Genomic DNA, 21,917 nt, shown 5'->3' with positions numbered 1-21,917 from the left:
GAGTTATTTTGAGTGGACAGCAAATTTACACTGTTATACAAGCTGTACACTCACTACTTTATATTGTAGCAAAGTGTAATTTATTCACTGTTGTCACATGAAAAAATATAATAAAATATTTTCAAAAATGTGAGGTGTGTATTCACTTTTGTGGACACTGTATGTGCAATTCCTAAGGGTTAGACGTCACCTAACTTTCAATCAAATTAGGCTGTTTTATTCAATGATTGCAATCTAAATAAAAAAGCATAAAACCTATTTAACATACCTGATTTGCAAAATATTCAACATCAAGAGCTAGCTGAAGTCGTATTTTTGTTGTCATCACTAACTCCTCCATTGTTGCTATTACTGGAGAATGCAGTCTTGCGTGCTTGCTTGAGCCTCTTAAGACTATCTTCCATTTTTTTTACCGAACTTAGAACATCAGACACAGTTTCATAGTACCTAGGAATAATGCCAAAACATTTAAGAACACATAAAATAAATGTACAAAGTACAGTAATGTAAAACAATATATATAGGTAGATTCAGGTAGAGTTAGGCCAGCTTATCAGTAGATAAGTCGACCCAACTCAGAATCTACGCCGACCTATGTGTAAAATCTTTTTCCACACGGGGTGGTTGGGTTGGGGGCAACTGCAGGCCTCTATGTGTTTCTTGAAGCCTGGACACTAACCTAAAGCCAAAAGTCACAACTCCTCCCTGTGGGTTGCACCCCTCGGTACTAGCAGCGAGAACAATCCAAAATCAATTTTTGCTTGCAGCATTCATTGGGGGGACAAAGCATACCTCTTGGGATGACAAAACGCAGTCCCTCAATATAAAAGATGGAGTCTTAAAGTCTTATTAAACTCAAATGTAAAAATGTTATGAATTGCAGATATGTCTAGATATGGTGACTGCATTTGTTTTCTTTTGTTTCTGTATTTTCCAGACAGTAATCCTGCAAATGACACTTCTTGTCCTGGGGGGGCTATGCTCACTGTGTCTATGGAGGAAGCCATATTGGCACACTGGACTGCTTACCAGCTTTGGACTAAAAATACATCTCCCTCTCTTCACGCCCATCACATGGGACAGTGGGGCAAATTATATAACGTAGTGCACACAAGATAGCTTGGAAAGAAGACGTACAGTAAAATGTTGTAAACATAAAAACCAAGGGGGGAAGTAAGGGAATTACACCGGGGGATAATGCTTGATGCCAAAAGGCGAAGTAAGTTCCAACTGATCACAAAGGAGGAAACTGGCTTATGAAAAAATAGTAATGAAAGTCATGTATACCCTAAAACAGAGGTAGACAACCTCGGCACTCCAGCTGTGGTAAAACGTCAAATCCCATCATGCCTCTGCCTCTAGGTGTCATACCTGTGATTGTCAGGGTCTTGCAATGTCTCATGGGACTTGTAGTTTCACCACAGCTGGAGGGCCAAGGTTGCCTACCCTTTCCCTAAATGCTCTTTCCACGTGTCAAGCTGCTGCTAACAAAGCAAACAGAATATCGGCATGCATTAAAAGGGGATTAGCAGAGATAAAACAATAATTCTTCCGCTCTACAAGACTCTGGTCCGGCCGCACCTGGAGTATGCTGTCCAGTTCTGGGCACCAGTCCTCAGGAAGGATGGAGGAAATGGCGAAAGTGCAAAGAAAAGCAACAAATCTAATAAAGGGTCTGGAGGATATTAGTAATGAGGAAAGGTTGCAAGCACTGAACTTATTCTCTCTGGCGAAGAGCCGCTTGAGAGGGGATACGATATCAATTCACAAATACCATACTGGTGACCCCACAATAGGAATAAAACTTTTTTGCGGAAGGGTGTTTAACAAGACACGTGGACACTTATTAAAATTAGAAAAAAAGAGGTTTAACCTTAAACTACATAGAGGGTTCTTTACTGAAGGAGCGGCAAGGATGTAGAATTCCCTTCCACAGGCGGTGGCATCAGTGGGGGGCATCAATGGTTTAAATAAACTATTAGGTAAGCATCTGAATGACCACAACATACAGGGATATACAAGGTAATACTGACATATAATCAAAAACATAGGTTGGACTTGTCTTTTTTTTAACCTCACCTACTATGTAACTGCCATTAGGTGTCATGTACACTAGACAAATGAAAAAGGAGGAAGAGTGCATATCCTAGCATAATATAGTTGATTAAACCATAGGATTAAAACTCTGGTCTGGGAGCAGTAGACCGGGCACGCCAGAGCCGTATTCCAGTGGCTTGTGAGCTGTCATCCGGCTTTATGGTGGTTGGTCGCCCCATTACACCTTGCAGTGGATTCAAGAGAGGGGAACCTAGTACTCTAAATGCCTTAACCGCTTGCCGACTGCCATGCGAACATTTACGTTGGCAGAATGGCACGGCTGCGCAAAGGGATCGTAGACATCACAGCGCATGTAGGAAGGTATAAGAGGTTCATTTACTCCTGGGGGAAGGCGGTAGGCTCGCAAGTGGAGAGGCAGCTGATGTTCCCGGCTGTGCTGGTGGTTCCCAGCGCTTTCAGGTTTTCAGAATCTGCTCTGGGGTGGCTGGACGCGTCACTTTCAGATGGTGAGGAAGTGGGGAGGAGCGCGCATTTGGAGCATGCATGCTACTTCATTAGGCAGAACCATGAAGCGCTGGGTGACACCTGCAAACCTACCGCCTTCCCACAGGAGTGGATGAACCTCTTATACCTTCCTACATGCGTTGTGATCTCTACGATCTTGTGAGTTCCAAATTGTCCGCCCTATATTAAAAATGTTTTAACATTGCTGCACTTAGATGGCGCTGCTCTCTTTTGTATTTTACTGTCTACAGAGCCCCATCTAGCTTGTTATGAGCCAGCAGCCATCCACAGTCAGCCTGTGACCACTAACACACCTTGTGCTGCATTTGAACTTTCATACATGGACTTAATGCGGCACTTAGATGGTGTTGCTCTCTTTTGTGTTCATGTACACTAACCTTCCCTGGATGCCGGGCAGGAAAACACACTAAACACTGCACAAAGGCGTTTTTGCAGCGGTCATTGGTCTTTGGCTTCATGTACACGGGACGTTGTTCACCCTGTCCTGAACGAAATAACTTGACAGCTAGAAACCAGTGTCTAAAAACATCCATTTAGGGACGCCGGTGAAAACTCTGCTGAACACACGTTTTTAAAGGCAAAATCCGGCATTTAAAAACGCCCGTTTTGCAGCGAATTTTTCAGCGTTTTACCGTGTTTGCGTTTATAAGCGTTTAGTTAAGAAACATCATAAGACCCCCCCTAAGCTCAAAAAACAGTATTATTTAACAATTTCAGACATTTTGTGAGACCAGAGTGAGTAGCAGCTGAGAGAGCAGCAGTGTACTTGTATATAGCGTGTCACTTGCCACATTACCTGCCACAAGCTGCGGATTGTCCACTTGCCACGTCACATGCCACAAGTTGTGAATTGTCCACTTGCCACGTCACCTGGCCACGCCACCTGCCACAAGTTGTGGATTGTCCACTGGCCACGTCACCTGCCACAAGTTGTGTATTGGCCACGTCACCTGCCACAAGTTGTGGATTGTCCACTGGCCACGTCACCTGCCACAAGTTGTGGATTGTCCACTGGCCACGTCACCTGCCACAAGTTGTGGATTGTCCACTGGCCACATCACCTGGCCGCGTCACCTGGCATGTCACCTGGCCACGTCACCTGCCACAAGTTGTGGATTTTCCACTGGCCACGTCACCTGCCACAAGTTGTGGGTTGTCAACTGGCCACGTCAACTGCCACAAGTTGTGGATTGTCCACGTCACCTGCCATATCACCTGGCAATGTCACCTGCCACAAGTTGTGGATTGTCCACTGGCTACATTACCTGCCACGTCAACTGGCCACGTCACCTGCCACAAGTTGTGGATTGTCCACTGGCCACGTCACCTGGCCATGTCAACTGGCCACGTCACCTGCCACAAGTTGTGGATTGTCCACTGGCCACATCACCTGCCACAAGTTGTGGATTGTCCACTTGCCCCGTCACCTGACCACGACACCTGCCACAAGTTGTGGTTTGTCCACTGGCCACGTCACCTGCCACAAGTTGTGGATTGTCCACTGGCCACGTCACCTGGCCATGTCAACTGGCCACGTCACCTGCCACAAGTTGTGGATTGTCCACTGGCCACGTCACCTGCCACAAGTTGTGGATTGTCCACTTGCCCCGTCACCTGACCACGACACCTGCCACAAGTTGTGGTTTGTCCACTGGCCACGTCACCTGCCACAAGTTGTGGATTGTCCACTGGCCACATCACCTGCCATGTCACCTGGCCACAAGTTGTGGATTGTCCACTGGCCACGTCACCTGCCACAAGTTGTGGGTTGTCCACTGGCCACGTCAACTGCCACAAGTTGTGTATTGTCCACTGGCCACGTCACCTGCCATATCACCTGCCCATGTCACCTGCCACAAGTTGTGGATTGTCCACTGGCTACGTCACCTGGCCATGTCACCTGGCCACGTCACCTGCCACAAGTTGTGGATTGTCCACTGGCCACGTCACCGGCTATGTCACCTGGCCACGTCACCTGCCACAAGTTGTGGATTGTCCACTGGCCACGTCACCTGCCACAAGTTGTGGATTGTCCACTGGCCACGTCAACTGCCACAAGTTGTGGATTGTCCACTGGCCACGTCACCTGCCATATCACCTGGCCATGTCACCTGCCACAAGTTGTGGATTGTCCACATTACCTGCCACGTCAACTGGCCACGTCACCTGCCACAAGTTGTGGATTGTCCACTGGCCACGTCACCTGCCACAAGTTGTGGATTGTCCACTGGCCACATCACCTGGCCACATCACCTGCCACAAGTTGTGGATTGTCCACTGGCCACATCACCTGCCACAAGTTGTGGATTGTCCACTTGCCCCGTCACCTGACCACAACACCTGCCACAAGTTGTGGTTTGTCCATTGGCCACGTCACCTGCCACAAGTTGTGGATTGTCCACTGGCCACATCACCTGGCCACGTCACCTGCCATGTCACCTGGCCACAAGTTGTGGATTGTCCACTGTCCACGTCACCTGCCACAAGTTGTGGGTTGTCCACTGGCTACGTCACCTGGCCATGTCACCTGGCCACGTCACCTGCCACAAGTTGTGGATTGTCCACTGGCCACGTCACCTGGCCACGTCACCTGCCACAAGTTGTGGATTGTCCACTTGCCATGTCACCTGGTCACGTCACCTGCCATGTCACCTGGCCACGTTGCCTGCTACAAGTTGTGGATTGTCCACTGGCCACGTCACCTGCCACAAGTTGTGTATTGTCCACTGGCCACGTCACCTGCCACAAGTTGTGGATTGTCCACGTCACCTGCTATGTCACCTGGCCACGTCACCTGCCACAAGTTGTGGATTGTCCACTGGCCACATCACCTGGCCACGTCACCTGCCACAAGTTGTGGATTGTCCACTGGCCACGTCATATGCCACAAGATGTGGGTTGGCCACGTCACCTGGCCATGTCACCTGCCACAAGTTGTGGATTGTCCACTGGCTACGTTACCTGCCACGTCAACTGGCCACGTCACCTGCCACAAGTTGTGGATTGTCCACGTCACCTGGCCACGTCACCTGCCACAAGTTGTGGATTGTCCACTTGCCCCGTCACCTGACCATGACACCTGCCACAAGTTGTGGATTGTCCACTTGCCACGTCACCTGTCCATGATACCTGGCCACGTCACCTGCCACAAGTTGTGGATTATTCACTTGCCAAATCACCTGGCCATGTCACCTGCCACGTCACCTGGCCACAAGTTGTGGATTGTCCACTGGCCACGTCACCAGGACATGTCACCTGGCCACGTCACCTGGCCACAAGTTGTGGATTGTCCACTTGTCACATCACCTGACCACATTACTTGCCACATCACCTGCCACAAGTTGTGGATTGTCCACTTGCCACATAACCTGGCCACAAGTTGTGGATTGTCCACTGGCCACATCACCTGCCATGTCACCTGGCCACAAGTTGTGGATTGTTCACTTGCCATGTCACCTGGCCACATTACCTGCCACAAGTTGTGGATTGTCCACTGGCCACGTCACCTGCCACAAGTTGTGCATAGTCCACATGCCACGTCACCTGGCCACGTCACCCGCCACAAGTTGTGGATTGTCCACTTGCCACAAGTTGCGGATTGTCCACTTGCCACGTCACCTGGCACGTCACCTGGCCACAAGTTGTGGATTGTCCACGTCACCTGCCACAAGTTGTGGATTGTTCACTTGCCACATCACCTGGCCACGTCACTTGCCACAAGTTGTGGATTGTCCACTTGCCACATCACCAGGCCACATCACCTGCCACAAGTTGTGGATTGTCCACTTGCCACATGCCCTGGCCACGTCACCTGCCACAAGTTGTGGATTACATAGTTACATAGTTAGGTTGAAAAAAGACACAAGTCCATCCAGTTCAACCACAAAAAATAAACAAACAAAATAAAAAACACAGTACAATCCCATACACCCAACTTCATACCCACAGTTGATCCAGAGGAAGGCAAAAACCCCCAGCAGAGCATGATCCAATTTGCTACAGCAGGGGAAAAAAATTCCTCCCTGATCCCCCGAGAGGCAATCGGATTTACCCTGGATCAACTTTACCTACAAATCTTTCTTAAAGCAATCTACTGAGCTGCCCAGAACCACCTCTGGAGGGAGTCTGTTCCACATTTTCACAGCTATTATTGTGAAAAAACCTTTCCGTATTTGGAGGTGAAATCTCTTTTCCTCTAGACGTAAAGAGTGCCCCCTTGTCCTCAGTGTTGACCGTAAAGTGAATAACTCAACACCAAGTCCACTGTATGGACCTCTTATATATTTGTACATGTTGATCATATCCCCCCTAATTCTCTTCTCAAGAGAGAATAAATTCAGTTCCTCTAATCTTTCCTCATAGCGGAGCTCCTCCATGCCTCATCAGTTTGGTTGCCCTTCTCTGCACTTTCTCCAGTTCTCCGATATCCTTTTTGAGAACTGGGGCCCAAAACTGAACTGCATATTCCAGATGAGGTCTTACTAATGATTTGTACAGGGGCAAAATGATATCTCTGTCTCTGGAGTCCATACCTCTCTTAATACAAGAAAGGACTTTGCTCGCTTTGGAAACCGCAGCTTGGCATTGCATGTTATTATTGAGCTTATGATCAACCAAGACCCCCAGATCCTTCTCCACTACAGATCCCCCCCAGTTGTACTCCCCCAAGCATGTATGATGCATGCATATTCTTATTCCCCAAGTGCATAACTTTACATTTATCAACATTAAACCTCATCTGCCACTCAGTCGCCCAATTAGACAGAGCATTGAGATCGGCTTGTAAATTGGAGACATCCTGTAAGGACGTTATTCCACTGCATAGCTTGGTGTCATCTGCAAAGACAGAAATGTTACTTTTGATCTCAGATCCAATATCATTTATAAATATATTGAAAAGTAAGAGTCCCAGGTCGACCAAAGAAGTTGAGTGCACATTCTCAGCATCATATGCAGAGGTTGTCTTTGGAAAATAGACGTATGAGTGATGCCAGCATTGCTGCAGAGGTTGAAGGGGTGGGTGGTCAGCCTGTCAGTGATCAGACCATCAAATTGGTCTGCATGGCTGTCATCACAGAAGGAAGCCTGTTCTAAAGATGATGCACAAATAAAGCCAGCAAACAGTTTGCTGAAGACAAATAGACCAAGGACATAGATTACTGGAACCATAGCCTGTGGTCTGATAAGGGCAATATAAACTTATTTGGTTCAGATGGTGTCAAGTGTGTGTGGCAGCAACCAGGTGAGGAGTACAAAGACAAGTGTGCCTTGCCTACAGTCAAGCATGGTGGTGGTAGTGTCATGGTCTGGGGATGCACAAGTGCTGGCGGCACTGGGGAGCTACAGTTATAATTGAGGGAACTATGAATGCCAACATGTACTGTGACATACTGAAGCTGAGCATTATCCCTTCCCTTTGGAGACTGGGCAGAATTCCAACATGATAATGACCTCAAATACACATCCAAGATGACCACTGCCTTGCTAAAGAATCTGAGGGTGAAGGTGATGGACTGGCCAAGCATGGCTCCACACCTAAACCCTATTGAGCATCTGTGGGGCATCTTTAAACGGAAGGTGGAGGAGTGCAAGGTCTCTAATAGAGGTCGATTTTTGGCCGTTTGAGAAATCGGCACTGGCCAATTTTTATTCATAATTTGGCCGATATTTAACATGGCCGCTAGCGGTGCCACGGCTCCAAAGCTAGGCCGAAGACGCAGCCTTTCCTGATGCTGTGACCGTGGCGGGAATCCGCGGATTGCCGCCGTGGTCACAGCATCAGGAAAGGCCACGGCCTAGCTCCGAAGCCGCGGCCATCTTGGTACACCCAGCGCGGCGGCCCTCCTCTCTGTTTACACCTACAGAGGAGGAGGGGCCTGCGCTCGTGGGACACACACCGCTCTCTGGTGTCTGTACTATGGGGGGGGGGCAGGGGGGTCTGTACTGAGGAGGGGGATGTCTATACCGGAGGGAGAGGGGGTGACACCATTTTTTTTGCACCAGTGCCACCTGCCAGTGCCAATTAGTGCCACTTGCCATCCAGTGCCATCTGCCAATGCCACCTGCCAGTGCCAATTAGTGCCACCTTCCATCCAGTGCCATCTGCCAATGCCTCCTGCCAGTGCCAATTAGTGCCACCTTCCATCCAGTGCCATCTGCCAATGCCACATGCCAGTGCCAATACCAGTGCCAATTAGTGCCACCTTCCATCCAGTGCCACCTGCCAGTGCCAACTAAAGCCATCAGTGCCACCTGCCAGTGCCATCTGCCAGTGCCAACTATTGCCATCCAGTGCCACCTGCCAGTGCCAATTAGTGCCACCTGCCAGTCAGTGCCAACCAGTGCCACTTGCCAGTGTCACCTGTTAGTGCCACCTGCCAATGAGTGCTATCTGCCAATCAGTCCCACCTACCAGTGTCAATTAGTGCCACCTGCCAGTGCCAATAAGTGCCACCTGCTAGTACCATCTTTCAGTGTCATCCAATGCAACCTGCCAATCAGTGCCTTCTGCTAGTGCCATCTTCCGGTGCCAATTAGTGCCACCAAAAAAAAATAAAAAAAATCGGCCTAAAATATCGTCCGCAAAAATCTGCATCATATAATCGGCCGCCCTGATTTCTTTTTTTTTTTTCACTTCAGACTCTACCTTATAGAGTGCGTATTTTATGCTCATGTTCTGCGTACCAGCCCATTGCATCTCTATTTTGGTTTAGCATCATTAGTGTCGCTTTTCTTTATATGAATTTCTCTTTTTTTTTTTTTTTATACATATGCTATTGTAACATGCGCATTTACAAATAAACCAATATGAACCCATATGTTACTCCATTTGCAAAAGAGCAAATGAACTTACCAAAAATTAACCATTTCAAATTTTTACCCCCCCTTACCCCTACCCCTCCCCCCCCTGTCTCACCTTAGACATTCTCTTCAGACCTATAGGTCTTAATTTTCTCTTCTATTTGTCCAGGTGAGACAGGGCTTCCCCCCCCCTCTGTCCCTCCCCCCTCTTCCCCCCTCCCTTCCTCCCGCCCTCCCGTTTGGTCTATTAAAGACCTCTGAACCAACTACCATGTCTTGGTCCAGATCGCTCTGGGTGAGGTTTTAGGGTTTTCCTCCCCCCCCACTATCGTTTGGATAGGGGAGTGGGGGACAAACTTCAATTTCATCTCCCCCATAACCGCCCAGAGCCCTCTCGGGTTCCGGTAGCAGACAGGGGGAGAAAGACAAAAAAAAAACAAAAAAAAGGGCCACAACACACCTAGGGGGCAGTCAAAAGAGAGGTCCTAACGAGGCACAATGTACCATAGGACAGGGCTGGGTAGAGAGAGATGGAGAGGGCAGGGGGGGCCTCGGATTAGGGCCCCCCCTCTCCCCCCCTGCCCCACCCCGATAAAGTGGAAACCCGAGTGTCCAGTTCCCCTCAGTACTCATTTAAGTCCTCTGGGATTCTTAACACTGCGGATCTCCTCTCTCAAATCCCGGCTTAACAAACAGGGAATCCCCAGGTACATTTGATCCCTTTGAAAAAAAGGGACTAGTTCCGATCGTCTTCCTCTATGCCCACCGGGTGTCCCCTCAACTCTCAAAACAAAAAAGAGGAGAAGGGCTTCATCAAAGGGGACCTTAAGGAGGCATATTTTAGCCTAAGTCGGAGCCGGATGGGTAGGAGAAGGAGAGGGATGGGGGGTCTCACGAAAGAGGCCCCCCCCCCTCCCTCATAGCTCCCTCCCCCTAACCCCAGCCCGGCAAGTCAGGGATCCGAATATCCAATTTCCTGCAGAATTCACTTAAGTCCTCGGGGAATCTCAAGGTCGCAGATCTTCCCTCTCTTGTCCCAATTAGACAGGCGGGAAATCCCCAGTTATACTTGATATTCAGATCGATCATCTGTTTTAGAAGTGGTTTTAACAACCATCTCCTCGCCAAGGTTTCTGGGGCCACATCAGTGAATATCCGGAGCTCGGCCCCCTCAAAGACTATCGGGGGTTGCCCCCTCAGCTTCTTCCATATTTCTTCTTTCTCTTCATAAAGTCTGAATCTTATTATAACGTCTCTTGTTCGCTCGGGGGGCCCTCTTTTCGGGTTTCCTACTCTATGTACCCTTTCAATCATGATTGAATTATCAACTGTTCTTTCCAGTACAGGATTAAATATCGTTTGCATAATTGTCCTAAGATCCTCTCCCCTCTTCTCTGGTATTGATTTAATCCTCAGGTTTTGTCTCCGGTTTCTATTTTCCTGATCTTCTAATTTGTAGAGAATATGCCTCTGTTGTAATTGGATCTGATCGATCTGAATTTTTAGTGAGTTAGATTCTTGTTCTTGTTTCTCGATTTGTTCCTCTGCTGATTCTATTCTGGAGAGCATTTGACTAAAATCTGTCCGTAAGTTCTGTATCTCCCCCTTTATCGCATTTTCCAGTTTTAGCAGCATCTCTGCCATTTCTCCCTTTGAGGGGGACTGTGTGTTTACGCTTTGTTCTTCCATCCTGCTACTTTCCAGTCCATTTCCCCTGGGCCCTTCCTCTCTTAGTTCAATGGATGTTTCCCTGGAAATATCACTCTGGGGTATCTTACTATCAGTCTTTTTAATTTTATTCGCTTGTTGTTGCTTCATTGCTCCCTGGGTCCCCTGGGCACGCGGGCTTTCCCCTCTGGTCACAAATGGTCTTATTGAGCTTGTTGCTGTTGTATTGCTTGGGGTAATTGGGGGCCCCCCTTTTGTTGATCTACTCGTCATTCTACTCATATTATTCTCTCTCCTTCTAATTCTCTTCCCCAGCTTGACCTCCTTTTTCCAATAATTGGGAGAGTTAGAAATTGGAGAGAGGCTCCGTTGGAAAGGGGACACTCATGTAAAATGCAGGGATGGATGGAACGGGAGATTTTCTCTAATACTGAACTCCTCTGGCTTTAATCCCCCGTATGTCACTTCTTCTTATCATACGTACTTGCACCGTTTTGAGTATCACCCTCTTATGGTTCTTAATCACGTATTGGAAAAAGGGGAGTTATTACTAACAGGTGATAGGGGAGCGTGCCACCGTGTTATTCCTGTGCGCTTTAGTATTTCGAGGGGTCCCCTACGTTCCCCCTTTCACTCCTATAGCCTCGGCTCTATAGTACTTACTGAGCCAGGAAGCTAGAGTGACCCAAAAAAAAAAAAGGGACTAAGGGAGCACTTACACCAAGAAATCGCAACTTCACGTGGGGGCTTGCCTGTTGTTTATTAGTCACTTCCCACCCCCTCTTCTCTTCTCTTTTCTGCTCAGCCTTCTCCCGTGCCAGAGTTATGTCACCGTTTGGTCTTAAATAATCTCTTGGTATTTCCCCCAGTGTATGTATAACTAAACTTCCTTCAGTGAGATTTCAAACCGATAACAGGGGAGTCGTATGCATTTGCAAAGACCTACGTTCATAATTCAGCGGGACCCGCGGGCTGATTTGTGAGCCATGCAATTAACTTTTATACAAATATAAAATGTATTGCATAGATTCGTTCAGCATGTAGAGTACAGAGTTTCGAAAGCCCGGATACCAATATGAGTGAGCTGTTTGAGATACCTTGGGTGTTTGCACCTTGTGCTTCTTTTGCATCTAATGATTTAATGGTTTTCAATACTACTTTACGGTTTGTTTTCTTCAAACACCCCCCTTCTGGTACTCTGCCCCAAATTTCAGGTCAAATTCAGATCTTTTCTCACACATTTCTCACACATTTCTTTTACAGTACGTTATGTTGCTTTTGTATGCTTATCGCGCGATACAGTCCCTTACAGTTTTTCAGTAGTAGTAAATTTCTCATACCTTAGGGATCCAGCAAATAAAAAGTGAATAGTGCATAACAGACCTGTTCTTTTTGCAGGGTAATGGTGCAGGTTTCCCCAGCCTTATCTCCGTGATTCCTGATTTTTGCGTAGGGGGTTTCTTACCGCTGACCTTACTGTTTACTGTTTGCAGTAGCGGATGGGGTCATAAGCTTCAATAGAGTTTAGACACATTCAGACACTTTTTTTTTAAAAGAAGAAAAATGTACCTCCCCTTCTGGGTCCCCAAGGAGACGGGGTGCAGACTCTTCATCTAAGCTCAGCGTACCGCTGGCTCACCATACTCACGTCCATGAGACCTGGCCAGGGATATTGTAGGTTTGCGTGTGCTGTCCTCCCAATACCTGCTCCGTGCTGCTTTCTATGCCCCCTCTACTTATTGCCTGCGCTCCGTCTTCTCAGTGTAGCGAGCGGGGCTCCGCTATCTGCGGCTCCAGATGGTCCCGACGGCTCCGTGGTGTGCCGGTGAAAAGCAGCATGCGGCGTGTGTATGGTGTGATGTCCTCTCTCACACTCCATGTTCCGCCCCTCCTCCCGTTGCTCCCTGCCTCTTCCTCCTCACCCAAGAGCGCAGCGCGGCCTCACGTCTTCACGTGCACATGCACGCCATCGCTCCACGAAAATGCATTGCCTTGGTGCCCGAGTGATTTGTCACTCCGCCCTGATTTCTAAATATCGGCCAGAGAAAAACCCATATCGGTCGACCTCTAGTCTCTAACATCCACCAGCTTTGTGATGTCATGGAGGAGTGGAATAGGACTCCAGTGCAACCTGTGAAGCTCTGGTGAACTCCATGCCCAAGAGGGTTAAGGCAGTGCTGGAAAAAATGGTGGCCACACAAAATCGACACTTGACACTTTGGGTCCAATTTGGACATTTTCCCTTAGGGGTGTATTCCCTTTTGTTGCCAGTGGTTTAGACATTAACCACTTAAGACCCGGACCAAAATGCAGGTAAAGGACCTGGGCAGTTTTTGCGATTCGGCACTGTGTCGCTTTAACAGACAATTGCTCGTGCGACGTGGCTCCCAAACAAAATTGGCGTCCTTTTTTTCCCACAAATAGAGCTTTCTTTTGGTGGTATTTGATCACCTCTGCGGTTTTTATTTTTTGCGCTATAAACAAAAATAGAGCGACAATTTTGAAAAAAAATCAATATTTTTTACTTTTTGCTATAATAAATATTCCCCAAAAATATATATATAAAAAAAAGATTTTTTCCTCAGTTTAGGCCGATACGTATTCCTCTACCTATTTTTGGTAAAAAAATAAAAATAAAAAAAAAGCAATAAACGTTTATCGATTGGTTTGCGCAAAATGTATAGCGTTTACAAAATAGGGGATAGTTTTATTGCATTTTTATAAAAAAATTTTTTTTTACTAATGGCGGCGATGAGCAATTTTTTTTGTGACTGCGACATTATGGCGGACACATCGGACAATTTTTACACATTTTTGGGACCATTGTCATTTTCACAGCAAAAAATGCTATAAAAATGAATTGTTTACTGTGAAAATGACAATTGCAGTTTGGGAGTTAACCACTAGGGGGCGCTGAAGGGGTTAAGTGTGACCTCATATGTGTTTCTAACTGTAGGGGGGGGCGGGGCAGGACGTGTGACGTCATTGATCGTCTTTCTCTATATCAGGGAACAGACGATCGATGCTGCCGCCACAGTGAAGAATGGGGAAGCTGTGTTTACACACTGCTCTCCCCGTTCTTCAGCTCCGGGGACCAATCGTGGGACTCTGGTGGCGACCGGGTCCCGCGGCCACGGCTGGGCACTTAAAGAGGACGTACAGGTACGTGCTTGTGCCCAGCCATGCCATTCTGCCGACGTATATGTGCAGGAGGCGGTCCTTAAGTAGTTAATGGCTGTGTGCTGAGTTATTTTGAGGGGACAGCAAATTTACACTGTTATACAAGCTGTACACTCAAATTGGAGAGAGATTGGGAGGACTCTACACACGAACGAGTTTAAAATTGGAATAATCCCAACTATTTCCGATATAGATCTCGTCTACAAGGACAGCAAAATAAACCCACTTTCTACTTCAACATCTTCAAATGACCTCATCAGATACATCAGCACAAGGAATTGATCCTAATTTTTCGGGGGCAGCCTCTAGAAATCCCCCCAAAGGAGGAGGGGAGGTAGGCACCATAGGAGAAGCTTCAGGAGGAAGAGTATTGACACAGAGAATGAACAGACAGACTCAAGTAGAACATGTGGTATATATTATTTTGTCTTTCTCCATCTGATATTAAATTGCAATTGCTTAATAAGGGCTTGGGTTTTTGTCCTAAGTAACATGTGAGTGATTTTCTGTTGAAAACAGGATATGTACAAGTCTTATCTGCAAATTAGATTAAAAGCCTTCTATTCTATGCACCCAAATGTGGGTGATTTCAATATTATGGCTTTATCAATAACAACATTTATGTCTGAGAAATAAGAGTAAAATGACACCAACTTCTACTCCAGCAGTGGAAATTATATTTTTATATATATATATATATAAACAGACCAAGAACTGAAGGCTGATTTGCATGATCAACCTTTAATTGACCATACACTTAAATTCAGTCTGGCTGAAAAACTAGCATTAGCCTCCTTGTCAGCTAGGTGTGATATAACCATCAAGCCAGTTGACAAAGAAGGATACATTGTTGTAATGTATTGTATACAATCAAATATAAAAGGGAAATATTAAGACAGTTATCTGATGATCAAACGTTATGCCCAACTTAAGTCTAATCCAATTTTTCAAATACAAAACAGATAAAAAATACAGAAAAATAAAAAGTTGTAAAGCAGGCTGTAAATGACCGAATAATAGAGAACGACACACAATAGTGGCATTTCCTATTACTCCGGTCATTTACATCTTGCCTAAAATTCATAAGAATTTAAATGATAATCCAGGTCGCCCAATTGTCTAAAGTACTAAATCTGTCACAGCACCTTTGGCTATATATTTAGATAAGGGTATTACGCCATTAATAACATACGGGACTCATACGTTTTTCTGATGAAAATTCATGATTTAACGGTAGGGACAGATTCGTTTCATGGGATATTTCAAGTTTGTATACAATTATCCCTCATGGATTGGGAATTGAAGCCTGTCGCCGACTCCTAAGTCGGAATTATACAACAAAAAACAGATTTGCTTTTTGATACAGCTATTGGAAATTGTTTTGAAAGAAAGCGTTTTTCTTTTTAACCGGTTCCCGCACGATGATGTACGTCGATAGAATGGCACAGCTGCGCAAATGGGCGTACAGGTACGTCGCCTTTAATTTGCGAGCCGTGTGGTCGCACTCGCGACCCTGCCTTGAGCTCCGTGATCGCCAACGCGGGACCCAATTGGGTCATAGAACTGTTACTAATCATCATAAATAAATGAACTTTTCCATGATATTCAAATTTTGAGTTTCACCTGTATAGTAATTATTTGATAACTGGATTACAATTTAATATGACTGAGTCAGGAAAAAATTCCCCATTTTGAATACATGCATTACAGTTAGGAATGGCAGACTTTCCAGTGACCTATATGTAAAACCTACAGACTGCAACTAACTTTTATATTACAAAAGTTTCCACCCCCCTGGAGTATTTAAATCGTTTACAAAAAGCCAACAAGGGTTAATAAAAGTGTCAGTAATAAGCAGACAGAGAGAAGCATCTGCATGAAATGGGGAGTAAATTAAGTCAGAGAGGTTACCCATTGCAGCTTATGGAGAAAGAAAGAAATGAAGTGGATACAAAAAGAAGTATGAATAAGATGGATAAACAATTACCTTTTGTTTATCAATATCATTCACATTCATTCAAAATACAAAAACATTAAAAAACAGTGGCATATATTGAAAGAAAATTTCCCCCAAATTCCTGAATTTTTTAATCCCCCTTTTCCCTCATAACGTAAGGGTAGGACCATAGACAACCGATTGGTTAGATCTGACAAATTCAAACAAAAAAACAAAACAATGTAAAAAAATTTAGGTCCACAGAATCATGGATCATATCCATGTTTGAGTTGCATGCATTGCAATTTCATGAAAAAAGGAAAATATTTTACACATTCTCACCGGGGTTATAATACAGATATTAACCACTTAAGACCCGGACCATTATGCAGGTAAAAGACCTGGCCCCTTTTTGCGTTTCGGCACTGCGTCACTTTAACTGACAATTGCGCGGTCGTGCGACATGGCTCCCAAACAAAATTGGTGTCCTTTTTTTACCCCCAAATAGAGCTTTCTTTTGGTGGTATTTGAACACCTCTGCGTTTTTTATTTTTTGCGCTATAAACAAAAATAGAGCGACAATTTAAAAAAAAAACTATATTTTTTACTTTTTGCTATAATAAATATCCCCAAAAAATATATAAAAAAAATTTTTTTCCTCAGTTTAGGCCGATACGCATTCTTCTACATATTTTTGGTAAAAAAAAAAAAAAATTGCAATAAGCATTTATTGGCTTGCGCAAAATTTATAGCGTTTACAAAATAGGGGATAGTTTTATGGCATTTTTATTATTTTTTTTTTTTACTAGTAATGGCGGCGATCAGTGTTTTTGTTCGTGACTGCATTATGTCACATTATGACGGACACATCGGACACTTTTGACACATTTTTGGGACCATCGTAATTTTCACAGCGAAAAGTTCTATAAAAATGCACTGATTACTGTAAAAATGACAATGGCAGTGAAGGGGTTAACCACTAGGGGGCGCTAAGGGGTTAAGTGTGCCCTAAGGGAGTGATTCTTACTGTAGGGGGCGTGGCTGGACGTGTGACATCACTTGTTCCCTATATCAGGAAATAGGCGATCAGTGACAAGCCACAGAAAAGAACGGGGAAGGTGTGTTTACACTCACCTCTCCCACCTCTTCAGCTCCTGTGACCGAATCGCGGGGCACCGGCTGCGATCGGGTCCGCAGGTGCGGTCACGGAGCTTCGGACCGGGTCGCAAACGTGCCGCTGGTGGCGCGCGCGCCCCACGACTGGGCACTTAAAGGGCAACGTAACTGTACGTGCCTGTGCCCAGCCGTGCCATTCTGCCGACGTATATCGGCGTTAGATGGTCCTCAAGTGGTTAAAGGGTATTATACATGCCAATCATCTTATGTTATTTATATAATAAAATATCCATGCGGTCTCATATGTGGGGGAAACTACCCAAAAAGTAAAAAGAGAATAGCCAGGCATAAATACTCAATAAGGGATAAACAAAATTGCCCCTAGCAAGACATTTTATTATAATGGGTCCCACTGTCTCACAGCTCCGGTATATATGGCAATTGATGCGGTTCTCATAAACAGACAAGGGGAAAATCGGGAATTAAAACTAAGAAAATTAGAAGTTCAATGGATAAATCACCTAGATACATTACAACCAAGGGGTTTAAACAGACTTTGATTTGCATTTATTATTATATAAAACATATATTTTTCTGGATCTGCTCCCCAGGGATTTAGTATAAATATATATATATATATATATATATATATATATATATATATATATATATATATGATCCTGTGGGGTCAATTGTTGGTGATAGATTGGGGATTTTTATTTATATGTAAAGGATGCACATATTATTGATATTTATATGTAATGGGATGTTCCCATTGGTGGTGAAGATATGAATGGGAAATCTTTATACATGTATTTTTTTTTATATGTATGTATATATTTTTTTTATTTTTACATGTACATATTTATCTTATATATGTTTATGATAGGATAATGCTGGAGTGCTTACTACATGAATTTGGAGAGTGATTACATCTTGCCAGACTGTCTAAGAATAGGATGAAGTTATGCAAATATTTTTTTCTGATTTAAATGTTCAATGATTACCTAAATTGATTCCTGGTGTGTAAAAATGTGAGATTACTTATTATAATTTTGTTCCATCCTTAAAGGAACACTAAAGGTTCGTTTTTTATTAGATCAATTGATTGCTGTAAGCTAGAGAATTTAAATATCACTTACCTCGTTTTTCCTTTTGACCTCCAAAATACAGTAATCCAGGTTTCAAAATGCCATTTCCTGTCACTCCTCTTCTTGCTTTCCACCAGCATCTGAGCCGTTTTGCATGGTGGAAAGCAGAATGTGCTCACCCCCTCCCTATGACTACAGCCCTGCGTGAAGATGCTCTCTTATCCCTCACAGGCATGGAGGCCAAGCCTAATGGGAACTGTAGTTCCCATTAGGCCGTGATGTAGCAAGAATGAATGCGCACCGCAAACCAGGAAGTCAGTGAGAATAACGATTCAGGAGTTACGGATGTGAATAAAACAGTTCGATTTCAACAGGTATCAAACTAGTTATAATGCAAAACATTACTTTTTACTTTATCAGCTACTGTCAGACTTTAATTTAAGAGGAAAATATTTTTGTCTTTACAACCCCTTTAAGATGCACCAGTTTTTCTTGTTGCTCCGATTGTTCCTGGCGTTGTCATAAGAACAAAGGTACCCTCCCTTCCATGTATATTTGAGCGGTCTGCCGATTGTTTCTTTTTGGCATTCAGTGCAACAACTATTATGCCGCCTTTTTGAGATATCTATCCCACCAACTCCAGCCCCGTCACCTTTGAAAATTTCCAAACCTTATAAGAAGTTGCTGCGCCATTTCCTTATGGCTGCGTGCTGCCTTATAGAACTTAAATGGAAAAAACATCCCCCCCCCTCAGCTGCATTGTATGCTAAAATTAAAGATGTGGAGCTAATGGAGAGATTAACTGCTAGAATCCTGGACCGGCTGGAGGCCCATAACCACGGTTGGGAACTGTGGCATCTCCAGGAAGGCCCACCCTTTTTTTGTCTGCTCTCCCTTCCTTAAATGAGTGAGCCGTCATGGTGGTCCTTGATCTCTCTTCTGCTTTCTTACTTCCTTTTCTTTTTCCTAGTTCTCTATGTGCCATCATTTTCCCTTTTTCATAGATATTTTGCACTATGATACTTAAAGTGGTTGTAAACTCTCTCTTTCAGCACTTTTCCTCATTCAAAGCATACTGAAATAACTTTTATAGCTAAATTTTATTTTCCCCACAGCTGCACTGTTCGTGAGAAAACAGCCTCTGTCCCCTGCAGTGGCGAAATTTGCACATGCGCCTTTCTGCTCCGATTCACGGCACACTCAGTGGGCTGTCAAACCCTCCACAAAGGTGCCGTGCCAACATCACCAGCACTCGACGGCATCCATTTTAATCCCATGAGAGCTCCGGCAGTTGTAGGCCATATAAACAAACATCGGATCTAGCCAGCAACATGGGAAGTGCAACACATGCACGAGATTTTGGCAGGGAGGGCGGAAATGTACTCCACTCTAAAACAGTCTACCAGGAGCTGACATAGCGCAGACTGCTGTGGTTAGCCAGACAATGAAAGTAAGCAATATTTACCTAAGACCTGACATGAATAAGAGAATCGACATGCCTGTGTGCTCTAATGTTTGCAAGTATTGCTTCAATGAAAAATGTGGATAATGTGGGCTGAGTTGACTTCCTCCTTAACCCTACAGCCATGGCTGAGAGCCCGTTGCTTAAGTTGTCTTTGAGATTCCTGATATATCTGTATTGTAGCTGCTATTGTTATAGCTTTTTCAAAATGTCCTTGCTGCGCTATGGGTGTTCTGTTTGTTATAAACATAGTGCCTGTATCCTTACATTTTGTTCATGAAAAACAAAAACAAAAACAAAAAAAACATAAAAATTGTTATTTGAAAAAAAAAAAATATATATATATATAAATTGAAACCACCACTTTGAGAAGCAAGGAAGAATGAGGAAACAAACACCTTTTCGCTGCGGCGAATTAAAGTTGACAGACACAAATAATAATCTATGAGCGGAGGTGAGCATAAATAAGGTAATTTTTGTCAATAAAACCAAACGCCACTTGATTGTTGTCTGCAGATTGAATGGACTTTCACCAATAATCAGCTGATGCACTTGCAGTATTCTAATGAGGAAAGCTGATGTGGCTGTATCACCAAAAATGAAATTTTTGTTTCAGAGGATGCCTAAAATCTGACTTATCTTTGTGCAGACTGCTGGCAAAATCAGCGAGCCAATTACAAAAGCTGAAAATGTCATTTCTGGTGGTGTTAGGCATGCTTCCAGGCAGCCATATTGCATTGAATTTTACAGAAAATTACAGCGGAAAAGTAAATTTTTTAATAACACTTAATTACAACATTGCTTGTGTAGCAATTGTATAGGTTATATATATATATATATATATATATATATATATATATATATATATATATATATATATATATATATATACACACATATACTTTTTTTTTTCTCCCCACAAAAGTGGAGTTACCTTTATCAGTGCCTTTTAATGCATTTAGCTTTCTTTTATAAAGATACCCTGGTACTGTAACCCTTCCACTATCAGAGATTTATTAAATAAATAAAAAATGTACCCATATTTACTGTCTGCTGACTAAGAATGTAATAGAGATTTGTAAAACCATCCTATTGTATTTCTATAATGCACTCACCATGATACCATAAAGTCTAAAATAAGTTTTAATTATTTATGTTACATGGCTGAAGGTGTTAATTCTGGGCAAACTGAAAAGGTAAAGATGTTAAAATGGCATTATATGTAGGTGACAGATATAAGTTTATAAAGAGTTCACAGTTTTAAATCGGCCATTTATATTTGAACTGTACAGGATAATTTCTCTGACAGAACCCACTGTCACTGTGTGTTTTGGAAGGGACTGTGGGCAAGCCTCTTACCCACAGATTATGGCCCAGAAGAGACTGGAGACCTGGGGACAAGCTGGCATTGAGATAATGTAATGCTACATCCCTTCTCCTCCTATTCCCCCCCCCCCCCTCTTGTTGCTGTGTCCAATTGTGTTGGTAAATGGCACATAGCATAGACAATTGTGTGGACTGGAGACATCTCTCCGCAGGGGATGTGTATTTAGAGGCTGCCTGCTTACCATAATCTCGCCGTTGTATCTCTGAGATCCGACGGTCGCATCTATGCGGCTGATTCATAGAATCAGGTTCCGCATAGATCTCCCTTAGGTTCGACAGGTGTAAGCGACTTACACCGTCGGATCTTAGGCTGCAATTCCCTGCCGGCCGCTAGGTGGCGCTTCGGTTTTTACGCAACGAATATGCAAATGCCGATTTCCGCCGATTCAGAAACGAACGCCCACCCGTCGCTTTTTTTTACGTCGCATGCGTTCGGCTTTTTCCGGCGTATAGTTACCCCTGCTATGTGAGGCGTATCCTATGTTAAGTATGGCCGTCGTTCCCGCGCCGAGTTTTGAATTTTTACGCTGTTTGCGTAAGTCGATTCAAAAAAGAGCTGGACGCAAGTTACGCTCAACCAATGACGTCCTAGCGACGTCATTGGGAGCAATGCACGCCGGGAAAATTTGCGGACGGCGCATGCGCAGTTAAATCGGCACGGGAACGGGCCCGATTTAAATACTACACTCCCCCT

The 21,917-nt window shown here is 44.5% G+C and overlaps 1 protein-coding gene across 1 annotated transcript in view; it reads right to left on the bottom strand.

Annotated features, from left to right (window-relative positions):
* Positions 1–259: 259 nt before the first annotated feature.
* COG2 (component of oligomeric golgi complex 2) overlaps positions 260–21,917 on the bottom strand; it is a 240,942-nt gene continuing 219,284 nt past the window's right edge. Inside the window, 2 exon segments of the mRNA XM_040347789.1 lie at positions 260–316; positions 318–447. Of these exon segments, the coding sequence (XP_040203723.1) occupies positions 260–316; positions 318–447 (187 nt within the window).

The sequence above is a fragment of the Rana temporaria genome, chromosome 4 (assembly GCF_905171775.1).
Source record: "Rana temporaria chromosome 4, aRanTem1.1, whole genome shotgun sequence".
Lineage (NCBI taxonomy): Eukaryota > Metazoa > Chordata > Amphibia > Anura > Ranidae > Rana > Rana temporaria.
This window is presented reverse-complemented; position numbering and strand designations above follow the sequence as displayed.